This window comes from Rhinichthys klamathensis, unplaced genomic scaffold (assembly GCF_029890125.1).
Source record: "Rhinichthys klamathensis goyatoka isolate OS25496 unplaced genomic scaffold, OSU_Roscu_1.1 h1tg000020l_1, whole genome shotgun sequence".
Lineage (NCBI taxonomy): Eukaryota > Metazoa > Chordata > Actinopteri > Cypriniformes > Leuciscidae > Rhinichthys > Rhinichthys klamathensis.
The window spans coordinates 3,424,341-3,437,291 of NW_026606571.1; the positions used below are offsets into that span (position 1 = coordinate 3,424,341).

Here is a 12,951-nt window from a genome sequence, read left to right on the forward strand (position 1 = left end):
ATGCAGCTCTAGGACCCCACTGAATTTTGGGCCTGCTGGACAAAACCCCCAATCACCATCGCTCTATCTAACATAATCAACAACTACAGTACACCACACCTTCGTGCCAAAAGCCCTGTAACAGAACATTTAAACATCCATTCTAACTTTCAACTGCGTCATTTGCTGCTCGATTGGAATGATTAACCTTAACTACAATGGCAATTCCCCCAAGTTTGACAGATAACAGACAAGAGTAGCGATCTTTAGGATGTCAAATTTTATTTTCACACTTTCTGAAGAAAACTGCCTGTGCAAAAGTCGCTGCCATGATGCTAGGATTGGTGCCAGGCCATTGCTAAGAGGTTGCTAGGTTTGGTTTGCAGATGCTTACTGGCTCAAGTGAAAAAGAGAAAACTTGAAAATGATTTGTGTTTACCTGGATTCAGGTCAGCTGCTTGCCCTGTGATGATGGGGGTGGAGTCTTGCAGCTGATAGGTTGAGACTGAACCTGTGCCGTCCAATGAGCTGTTAGATGTCATGTAGGAACCGTAGGAGGAGGTGGAGTAATACTGAGCATACTGATTCTGCCCAAAAGTTGTATAGGAGGGATATTCCTGCTACAAACAAACAAATATATATATATATTACTGATGGACAGATGGAACATTTGAATGCATAAAACAAGATATTTTAAAATTAAAATATAATAATAATTTTTCTTTTCATCAATTACAAATACGAACCTCAACCCAAACCTGAAAACTGACTGGAAAGTATAAAGGGAATTATAAGAATAAGAATTATATTCTTAATTCAGGTTGGTGAATTCATGTTAGGATTTAATCATTAAAACATATGCTGTCTACTCTAAAAAAATTTCATGAGTTGTTTTATGATTATTTTAATGTTTAAATGTTGCTGAAAACCCTTTAATAGGCTGTTTAATGGCAAGTTTCATTGTGACAACTTACCCAATACTAGTGTGATGAGTTTGAAGCCCACTATTGGGGTATGTTGTCACAAAAGGTCAATGAATAAACTCTCTTTTTTTCCCTGAGCAATAACGGTGGAAATATTCAAATAACTTTTTTTCCCTAAGCGATTACGATGGAAATATTCAATAACTTTTTTTCCCCTAAGCAATAACGGTGGATATATTCAATAACTTTTTTGTAGCCAATATACAGTCAATCTACCCTGAGAAAAAAAAAAGCTGGAGTGTGACAACTAGCCCCGCTCTCCCCTATAATTTATCGAAATGTGGAAAGAATATAGGTTTTATGTTCTTCTTAAATTAATGAACAATAAAGAGAGAGGGAGTTTATCAGGGGAACAATAAAGAGAGAAAAAGATAAAGTAATAGGACTGGAACTCACAGAGTTTTGGCCAGCTTTTTATCACTTCTCTTGTATCTTTGAAAGAGTTTTACATGCGCACACAGACACAGACGGATCTCTTACGGGAGATGACTCTAAAACTGTCACTGACTCACTCGCTCAAGAACATGAACGCTGCAGTAAAACGCTCTCAGCAAAACTCCACTACTGCTTTCACTCTCTCATTTCATCCTAATTCCGCTTACTCCTTCATTTCAACTATCGCCAGAACCTCACTTTGTTTACACAGCTAAATTCATCAGTGGGAGTCTGAGTGTAGTTGGGTCCTTTTCTTTGGCAGCACTTTTAATCATAAAAGTTTAGGGAAACTTTAAGTCCTAAAAGCATAAATTCTCTCAGATGAAAGATGGCGACCTGTTTTCAGAGCTGTTTAAAAAAAAAGACCGTCAGTCCTTTCCTGAACTCTGACGTTATTATTGGTGTATGTGTGCATGCGTTCATCTGTGCACGTGTGGCTGTACCTGTTGTGTGGTGAAGTTGCCTGGATTGGAGTTGTTGGAAGCATAGAGACCAGGAGAGGTTGTGAAACCTGACCCTGCTGAGAGAGAGAAAATCCAGTGGAGTCAACGTTAAAATAAATGTGACTCGTGATGTTCACTAACAGATGTCACCCAAAAGTGAAACACCCAAATAGTAAAATAATAAGAGAAAACACTGTCCTTAATTACTATCATGTTGTTTCAAACCCTTTATTTTTTCTGAAGTACACAAAAGCACAATTTTTTTGAAGAATCGATAAACAGCTCTAGCCATACAACCACAGTTTATAGGGACCAACAGCTGTCAGCCATCAAAAAAGGACTGAAAAATCAGTTTTGTGTGAGAAACAGGCTGAAATTTAATACATTTCTCATGGATTATCACCAGTGTTATATAAGTATTTATTTATATACTTTTATAGTTTTTATGAATATTTTGAATTAGCTTTTATTTTTATTTATTTTAAATTATTATTTTAATTTTAGTTTATTATTTAGTCAGTTTGTTATATGCTTTTTCCATTCTTATTCAGTTTTTCTTCTATAATTTATCTTAGTTTCTATTCACTTACAGTAATTTTTTCCAGTAATTTTAGTGATTCAAATTAAATTGATTTCATTTAGTTTAAGTTTTTTTTGTCTAATATGTTTATTTCAGCTTTATTTCAAATATATAATTTAAGTTTTTGTTAAAGGTTAATAACCCTGATTATCACGTTCAGAATTCAAAATAGTAAGTCAAATTTAGTTACATATGTTAGAGCTAATCAAAAGCCATCAAATCTAAACTAGATGCAATCATATGGGTTTTATCTTTTAATCTTGACAGCTCCTGGTCACTATAAACTGTTGTTTAGCAAGAGCTGCATAAAGATTCTCCAAAAATGTCTACTTTTATGTGCCTTGGGTAAATAATACATTTATAATGTAAATAATGACAAAATTTTTACATTAGCTCCTTTAAATATGTGTGCACCCACGTGGCATATATCCACATAGCAAATCATTAGATTATCTTATACCTGATCATTTTTGTTACATAACAACTGTATCTTCTAGCACAAGGATGGCACTCAATGAATTTGCTTAATACAATGATTTCAACTGGAAATTTGTGTCCTTAGTTTTTCTTTATTTACCATTTTATAAAAGCAAATCAGTATTTGAGGTTGTGCAACATTATTGATACAGTTACAGTCTCTTGTACTTTGTTGCATAAATATGTATGTAACATGCATATTCACCTGGCATCTGATAGGGTGAATAGGCTGTCTGTCCGGGCTGAGGGGTGGTAAAGCCAGGGCTGTAGCTGAGCCCTGATTGGAGGGTTGATTGGGTCTGTGACAACCCTCCTTCTGTCTTTATGCCTGGTAACATCACCCCCAAATCTGTAGCTCAAGATCAAAAGAGTAGACCTGTCAATCAGACTGGATTGATAATAAAGGCCTTTTCACATAATCTGTAATAAATACTAGACTTTATATTATCATCATCACACAACCACAAACAGAATAAACAACATGTATATATGTCATCCATCAGCATGTAAACAATAGTAAAGGATCTACCATAGGTAGAGAGGCTGTAGGGTGGAGTAGTTTGAGAGTAGGGTGTGTAAACTGTCGACTGCTGCATGCTACTGAACTGCGATTGGCCCGTGTAGGCTGACATGGGAGGAGCCACGGGAGTAGACAGGATATGGGGGTAAGGCCTGCCAATCAAACACAAAATCAAAACATTCAGCTTTCATTTGAGTAGATCAAGGGTCAGCAACCTTTTTGACATCAAATGCCATTGTTCATTTTTCTTGTTCATCACTGTGCTGACTGTTTTTTTGTATGTACAAATATAAGTCAAAATGTGAAGGTGTCTTACTTTGAGGGGTAAAGAGGAGGTGAATACTGGTGAGCCGGCCGGGGACTGAATCCACTGCTGCTTATAACTACACACACACACACACACACACAAAAAAAGAAAGAAATGTAATTGTGTTAAGAAATCTGGTAGAGAGACAATAATTTTTGCATGAAAAATGGCACACACATGGTTTACTGAGATGTATCTGCAGGCAACATGTCAGTTGTCATTGGACTGAATGTGTAATTTATTACATATCACAGCCATAAAATGAAACGTGTGCTGGACTTGCCAAGAGCCTTCAATTCAAATCCAAACACACACACTCTGCTCAGTTTTGATTGACAGCTCACAGTCTTTCTCACCAGCTGGATTCAATTTAACAAATAGCAGAAGAAAAAAAACAGGAACTATTCTCTCAAAAATCTTCTACATCAAAGAAAATCCTTGTTTCCTCTTCCTGCCTTCCCTCTGTTCCTCTTCTCCTTGAGATGCAAAATCAAAAACAAATTTTGCCGTTTGCTACATAATTCCCTTCCTAAACTGAAGCGTTTCTCAATCCCACTTGTTTTTTTAAATCAATATTTTTGCCTTATTGTTCAGTAAAATTTCTGAACAAAAAGACTTGTTTTTAGAGAATACACTGAAGTTATAGATATATTCTCTTGATATATCATTTATATATATACTTTCAATATTCTCTCAAACAAGGCTATATATTTATGTAAGCCTCATTTGTTTATTACCAATGGGTAAATAAACACATTATTAATATTTTTTTCATTACTCAAACAAAACGTAGGTTTATGCTTAAAACAAGAAAAAAATATTATATATTAATAGTTATATAAATAAAAGTTTTTATATTCTCTAAAAAACAGGTCTTATTTTGTTGCTTTTGCTTATCTAGTTACTTAAAGATAATTAGATATTCATTCATACTGGAAAAGATACGACACAAATAAGAACGTTTTCACAGTGTATAAAAGAACATGCAGTTGTCTTCTCTATAGAGACATCACACTCCACTGTCAGCTCAAGCAAGGGCCTCAACCTTCTCTGCAGGGGAGCGCATGGACAGAGGGTTTCTCAGTCTCTAAGTGTGTGTGTGTGTGTGTGTGTGAGCACATTGATCTAAATAAAGAGTTTGTGTCTCTGATGACGTTAGCTCAAGGGCAGTACAAAGATTGAGGGCTCAGAGCTTTCAGCAACTTCCCAAGCAGGATTACAGCAGGCATTCTGAATGCAGCGCATGTGTGAGTGTGTGTGTGTGTGTGTGTGGATGTCTTACCTGACCCAGTGTAAGTGTCCAGCCCAGTATCTCCCGCCGAGCTCACAGCCTCGCTGCTGTTCAGAGGCTCAGACTTAACTTTAAGAGAAGGAGACCAAGAAAGACATGAGAAATCCTGTCAGCTGTCAAACTCCATTCAAACCTCTCAAAATCGAATTAACGAGTGAAGTACGAGTAAGTTGTGAAGCAACTCTTCCTTTTTGATTTAAAAAAAAGAAAGAAAAATCAAGAGCCTCCAAAGCACTGCACCCAAACACTCACACACGTGCTATCAAATATATGTACACTACACAAACACATGCAGTATACCATAGTTCTTCATACTTGGGGCAGTGGGCGGGGTACTGCAGCCCAGCAGCCAATCAGCCGTGTTTAGAATTGTCATGTTCTCTCCTGGGGGTGGAGTCAGATGTATAGTGGACTGTGTTACCCAGTTATTACTTAGTATTATTAATACAGTTACCCTAATAACTATTTGGACACTTATGTCACACTTAAAACATATAATGTCATTAGATTGCATTTATTTAAAGAAGGATAATAAATAAATAAATATAGTTTATACTAATATAATAATATATAACCATATAAATAAAATAAAATATAAATTATATAATATAATTTATTAATTTATATAATTAATATATGATATTACTATAAAATATAATTTTGATTTAAGCATTTTTAAAGAAATATTTTTTTATATTTTTTATTTTCAAGCACACTTTCCAAGCAAAATGATAAGGCATTTGTTAGGTTTTAAATGATAAAATAATAGTTACAAGTGTACAAAATTAATACAAAAAGTATTTGGATACTTTTTGGTTGTCAAACATAAATAATGTTTATAGTTAATGTAATGAACTACACCTGTGGTTATTCTGTTAGGACACCTATGTGAACTGACATTAACTAAAAATTACTTTGTTGGTTAAAAATAATTGCAAAATGCTTCAGAAAAAAAATGTTAAAAGCAGCATACATTTTAAAATTCATACATTTTAAGAGTGACTTAAGTGTCCAAAAATGACATTTTTGGGCCACTGTATAAAAAAAAAATTGCCATACCATATTTTATGAATATGATCTTTTTGAATAGGAACTGATAACATTTTACAAATAGTAAAGAATACAATCATTTTTGAAAAGTGAAAAGTTGATAAATTCCCATTGAATTCCATTATAATGAAATGCACTTCCTTTAAAACAAACATTTAACATTCAGAGTTCATATAAACCATATAAGGTTTCAAAAACCATATTTTGTCACACTGAGTTTATGACAGTTCAGTCAAAGAACTGTTCAGAAAAAAAAACACCTTGAATCCGTGTGTGTGTGTGTGTGTGTGTGTGTGTGTGTGTGCTTGCGAGGGAGACAGTGAAAGTCCTCTAAAGTAAGATGAATGAGGCTTCATTGGCTGTGGGATTCATGTTGGGATGTGTGTGTGTGAGTGGGTGGTTGTGTGGGCGGTTTGCGTGTGTGTGTGTGTGTGTACATGGAGGGATTCAGTCTAGGCTGTGAGCTGATGAGGTAGACAGAGGAGAATGTTGAATATGTCGTTGTTTTGGCAGAAGCACAATCCCAGAGTGTGTGTGAATGTGTGTGTGTCAAGCTGTTAAAATCATTAGCTGAGCTCTAATCTAAATGATTTACTGAGTTCTGCTCCTTTTACTCTCTCTGTCTTTTGCTATTGTTTTATTCCGGCTACATGTCAAAAACAGATGAGCTCTCACACACACACACATTCTCTCCAGGGTCCCTAAACTTTACTACCTCTCCTGTGTATCACACAGTCATAGCCATACATCAAGCGCTCACTTGCGAGGGTGTTGAGAGTCTATTTAGCCTCGTGTATGTTTGCCTAACGTCCTCTCTTAAAACGTTTGTTCAGCGTTTTCCTCAAGGAGAGAAAAGCAAGTGAGCGCGAGTTGACATCAGAGAGAAAATGAGAGTTTAAACGCAGGAAATAGTTTTCTGTGCACCAGGCTCTTGCTGAAACACGCACAGAGAAGTGCTGGGAAAGGTTTCAGCACAAAGACGCTCACACAAACGCACACACTTTCTTTTATTTTAATTAGGCGCTGCATGCAGCGTTTGACCTTTGAGGTTAGTGTGAGTTTAGAGCATCTCGACACACAACATCGCCACTAATCCACAAGCCCGCTCTGGACGGCACCAAAACCACCAGAACAAAAAACACTTTATCCCTGCAATCTGGACATCACACACCAGGACTGAACCCTGCTTTCAATTATAGCAAGAAACTCCACAGCGATGAACACTGAGTGTATGGCAGTAAAGCCGATTGCCTGTACTCAAAGCAATGCTTTGGTTGAAAGACCCCACTTATCAGCTAACATGTCACTCGCTAACTCACGTACGTTTGTAATTTCTTTCTTTCTTTCTTTGTTTCTGTTTGATTTGTTGTTCTTTCATACCTCCGGTTCCATTGGTCGTGATGTTGTTGCTGAGGATGTTCTTGTCCAGTTTGGAAGTGCTGTCACTGCCACTGTTAACAGAGTGCTGGGGGTCTGTTAGATCCTGCATCTCCAAGGACCTGCGAGAGACAAATATAACTCTTAAATACATATGCACAACCGTTGAAAAACTGAATTTTTACTCCAGTTTTCAGTGTCAAATGATCCTTGAGAATTCATTCTAATATGCTGAACATTTCTTATTATCAATATTGCAAACAACTGCTGCTTATTTTTGTGGAAACTGTGAAGCATTTTTTCAGGATTATTTGATGAACAAAGTTCAAAAGAACAGCATTTATTTTAAAAAATTAATATTTTTTAAAATTATAAATGTCTTTACTGTCACTTTTGATCAATTTAATGCATCCTTTCTAAATAAAATTACAAAAAACAACAACAAAAAAAAAAAAAATCATATTGACCCCAAAATGCCTGTTACACTCACCAAACAGAAAATGTGAGCAAAACCTGTCTTTAGCAGATGGTTTGACACATGAGCAAGTGTCATATTATCATTCTTACAATGCCAAAGAAAACATTTGTCCCAACTTGTGCATCTTCTATGAGGTTTTACCACAGAAACCTGGAAAGCAGTTTATCTAGGTCATGTTTATCTAAAATCTATATTTTCTTTTAACCAGAATTCCATGTAGCATACCCACCACCCACATAAATATGAGGAGCAAAATCACAATGTGCCTTCAAACACTAATACGAAAGGTTGCTTAATATTTTCAATGTCATATATATTTTTAATAAAAACAATGCAAAATACAATTTAATGACCAATAAGAAATATTTTTGGCATTTCATGCTGATGAGATATTTTTTAATATGCAAATATTGTAATTAATATGCAAATTGTTATATGAAGTACATATATTGTGTTTCAATGTTATTTATAATAAGGATGGTTGGCAATTAACAAGTTCGAGATCCAACAGGATTTTAGGTTAATGTATATACCACATGGACAACATTTAAGTGTACATACATTTTCTTTTTTTACCATTTGATTAATTTTTTTCAGCAAGTTCCTTAAATAGTTCCTGTAATGTGACAAATTATTTAAGTACACATATTCCATCCATCCATCCATCTCTTAATATAAGGTCTAAATTATACAAGAAGTTAAAAAAAGTCAAATAGTTTTGCATTGAAGCATTTAGCAGACACTAATCCAAAGAACACATGTACAAAAACAGCTCTTATAATAATGTAATGGCAATCAGAGATAAAAACAGAGCTGCTCCTCTTTCTACGTTTATGGCATAAACATCTGCATAAAATTTCTGAATACATCCCAAAGTACACAGTGCTTTAACACACACACAGTAAAGCAGTCATGTTTTATCCAGGTGAAGCTGTCTGCTTTACACCCACTCAGATTCAATGACTTTAACATCCCTCTCTCTTTATCTCTCCCTCTGACTTTATGTGTACAAAACCACTCGCTCCCACAGTCCACTGACATTGGTACTCATAAATAACCCCCAAAATGGATTTCAGTGGAGAGTATGTGTGTGAAAGTGTGTTCACCTTACCTGTTGTCTACTGGGTCTGGACCATGGGAATCAGTGGTCGATTTCTTCACCTGTGGAAAGACCAGAGGAGACAGTTGATGTTGATGATGATAGTTTTTTATTCAGTGTATAAGTACAACATCGTTTTCCCAGTCTGGAGTGATTTTTCAGCTATATGACTCAATGTGATGACCTCACTGTCCATGATTTTTGAAGCTACTGTTGCCATTTGAGCATGATTATTTGCTTCACTACTGAAAGAGGTGAATATGAATAACACACACAAATATCACACTACCATTGAAAAGATTTTCAGGTTAATAAGATTTTTTTTTAATTTTTTTATTAACGTTACAAAATATCCTATTGCAAATAAATGTTTGTTTGAACTTTCTATCTATCACATAATCCTGAATTAATTTTCAGTTTTCACCAAAATATTAAGCAGAACAACTGTTTTCAAAATTGATAATAAAAATAAATGTTTCTTGAGCAGCAAATCAGCCTATTAGAATGATCTCTGAAGGATCATGTGACACTGAAAGACTGCAGTAATGATGCTGAACGTTCTTGGTGAGCATAAGAGACTTCTTATAATAACATAAAAAAATTTACAGACCCAAAACTTTTAAATGGTAGTGTACATATGACATGTGCGTGCTTCATGGATATCGAACATTAATGTTAGAGCCATAAACCTCTTTTAGAAAACAGAGTGTTTGGGCGGAGAAGGAAATACCACAGACAGAACAGATATCTGAAAGGATGATAATAGTCAGTCACACCTGTTAATAAATATGGTTGTGTCAGTCAGTCACACCTGTTAATAAATATGGTTGTGTCAATCTAAAACACCATGTGAAAATACCATATTTGACACATTAGTTTTATTCAATATTACAAGCTTACAGCATTCTCTTAACTCTTCAGTAATATATATAGCAAAAATCACTCTGCCTTTCTCTCTCCCACAATACATTCTTTCCCATTCTGGCAGTTTATCTTGGTTCTTACTCTGTCATGCTCAATATTACTCAATCCTGAGTTAATAAAACCACAACTGCAACTTCCCTCTTTGAATTTGTCCTTGTGACCAGCTCTCTCCAAACTTGGATTATTTCTTTCTTTCTTTCTTTCTTTCTTTCTTTCTTTCTTGTCTACTGTCAAGGTCACCAACCAAAACAGTGCATTATTCTTAGCATCTTACATTCAAAAAGAAGCTTCAATTCATGCATATTTTTTCATATTCCACACTTGAATATGTAAACACTGTACTGTAAAACAAAAGGAAGGATCAAAGAGTGCCACAAGTCTATAAACTTCTCACAATCAATTTACACAAGTTTACACGGCTCGTAGTCATCTGGGTCTTAATTAAAAACACACATATAGACCTGTGAGCACACATGCACGAATGCATGTGTGTGTCAGATGTAGCGTGTGGTTTTGGGGAGAATGTTTGGCGTTGAACCAGCATCTCATGTTCACACAAACACTATTATTGAAATGTTTGAGGCCGGTAGTCTCTTATGCTCACCAAGGCTGTATTGTATTTTGATCAAAAATGCAGTAAAAACAGTAATATTGTGAAATATTGTGTTCTACTTTAATATATTTTAACATGTAATTTATTCCTGTGATGGCAAAGCTGTATTTTCAGCATCATTACTCCAGTCTTCAGTCACATGATCCTTCAGAAATCATTCTAATATCTGGTGCTCAAGAAACATTTCTTATTTTTATCAATGTTGTAAACTGTTGTTCTGATTCATATTTTGTGGAAACTGTGATACTTTTTTTCAGGATTCCTCGGATTCCTCGATCGGTTTTCTGTCTCTCCATTGACAGCCTATGCAACTACCACTTTCAAGCCCCAGAAAGGTATAAAGACATCATAAAAGAAATCATGTGGCTCCAGTGGTTTAACCTCAATTCTATGAAGCGACACGAGTACTTACTTTGTTTTAGCAAAAAACAATTTACAACTTTTTTTTTTTTACAAAATATTAATCTCTAATGCATTCACAAAAGCATCACGACATATGCGTGTAGTGTTGACGCAAGAGCAGACGTTGTTGTGGGAACATGTGTTGGATATTAATATTTTGTAAAAAGATTTTTACTACCTTTTTGGGGCTTAAAAGTGTTAATTGTGTAGGCTGTCAATGGAGGGACAGAAAGCTTTCAGATTTCATTAAAAAAAATCTTCATTTTATTATGAACAAAAGTCTTGCGGGTTTGGAACGACATGAGGGTTTTGGAGCAACATGAGGGTGAGTAATTGATGACAGAATTTTCATTTTTGCATGAACTAATAACCCTTGAATAAATAGAAAGTTAAAAAGCACAGCATAAAAAAAAATAAAAAAAAAGAAGAAATCTTTTATAACATTATAAATGTCTTTACTGTAATTTTGGATAAATTTAATGCCTCTTTTCTGATTTTTTTTTTTTTTTTTAGAAAACCCCCCCCCAAAAAATCTTACTGACCCCAAACTTTTGAACACTTTTATATATGCTATACATGTGTTGTTGGACAAATGACCTTGGAGCATTAAGGCTCCTCTCAGAAAAATGCCTGCGGTTTAGGCTCATCTCTCTGGTTCTGGGTTCTTATTTGTGCTGAGTATGGACACACCCAATATGGTCTCCTCAAATTAGCCTGACACATTCAGGGACAGCAGGTGATCGGCCGATTGTACAGAGCTCTAAGCCTACTGTAAATCTCTCTCTGACTGTAACTACTTCCTTGTCCAGCAGCATCTGTGCTTTTAGAGCAGTTAATAGAGCGTTTGAGAGCAGCCCAGCAGGATCCAGCTCCCAATGAGGCCTGCTGGTGGACAATGATCTAAGACTGTTTAACTGTACACCGTTTATAGATTTATGAAGTGAAATTTGTAATTCTTTGGCAGGCGGTTCGAAAAGCAACTAGAAAATGTCACTCTGCTGAAAAAAAAAAAACATCTTAAGTCGGCCTAAGCTGGTTTGCCTGTCTGGACTGGTTCAAGCTGGTCTTACAGTACTCAACAATTAAAGGGATACTTCACCTCTGGAAAGATGAATGTGTATTTAAAATGGATAATTTATGTAGAAGAAATGTGAAATTATTTTTGAATTTGGAGCTTTCTAGTCTGAGAAAAGCCAGAAAATGTATTTTTGGCTTATGTGGATGAAATACAACAACTCCCAGAATGCACTTGCTTCGCTGCCCTAGGAGGCCACGCCTACCGGTAACAGAGCGCAGTAGTTAAACAACAAGTCTAGGCTAGTGAGTCTCCATGATGAGTCTGCCCGAAAATGTGTTTCGAGATCGCCCAAAATGTCCGGGATTCGGCTTTTGCGTTCTATAGTCGCCATTCATCATGTTTACTGTGGCGAGCAGGACGAGTGAGGGCCGCGGGAGAACTGCGCGAGGCCAGTGGCGTGATTACCGATGAGCGACACCTGTGAGACGCACCGGTCTCGTATCTCTCACGGAGGAGTGTTTTTTCTTAGCAATGTTAAAACGCACATCAACCGATCACTTGTTTAGCGTTCATGTAAACACTACATTCAGATTCACCAATCGGAATGAATTCAGTTAGATTGAAACAAAAGAAAACCTTGGGCAGTAAGATTTTTTAAGTCTGAAAAGAAAGCAAAAGCTGAATCCCGGACTTCTCCACAGAACAAGAGCCTGCTAGCTTAGCTTCCAAAAAAATATGTCTGACACTATGTGTACATTCTGTGAGTGAGATCCCACCCTCTATGGGCGGGTTGAGAACATGCGGAACAGCTCCTTCTACAGGCTGTAGTCTTTAGCCTCTGGCCAAAAAATCCTCCGATGACGCAAAATGACGACAAAAAATACATAAAATCTTTCGTCTCAGGGGGATATGAGGGTGGAAAGCATGGTAATTCGAAAATACTACAGGCTTTCTACTAATACAAAGCTTAATGCT

General features: G+C 36.0%; 1 protein-coding gene across 12 annotated transcripts in view; it reads right to left on the bottom strand.

Moving 5' to 3' along the window:
* Positions 1 to 12,951, bottom strand: part of eya4 (EYA transcriptional coactivator and phosphatase 4) — a 40,031-nt gene that overhangs the window by 9,264 nt on the left and 17,816 nt on the right. For 3 of the 12 annotated variants that reach the window (XM_056239772.1, XM_056239806.1, XM_056239814.1), the window contains exons 3-11: positions 9,032 to 9,081; positions 7,446 to 7,564; positions 5,316 to 5,399; positions 5,007 to 5,084; positions 3,734 to 3,800; positions 3,427 to 3,569; positions 3,103 to 3,252; positions 1,841 to 1,917; positions 419 to 599 (exon numbers count right to left, since the gene is read on the bottom strand). In XM_056239772.1, the coding sequence (XP_056095747.1) occupies positions 419 to 599; positions 1,841 to 1,917; positions 3,103 to 3,252; positions 3,427 to 3,569; positions 3,734 to 3,800; positions 5,007 to 5,084; positions 5,316 to 5,399; positions 7,446 to 7,564; positions 9,032 to 9,081 (949 nt within the window). The remainder of the gene's footprint in view (positions 1 to 418; positions 600 to 1,840; positions 1,918 to 3,102; positions 3,253 to 3,426; positions 3,570 to 3,733; positions 3,801 to 5,006; positions 5,085 to 5,315; positions 5,400 to 7,445; positions 7,565 to 9,031; positions 9,082 to 12,951) is intronic. The other 9 variants (XM_056239830.1, XM_056239838.1, XM_056239793.1 and 6 more) reach the window with 8 other exon arrangements.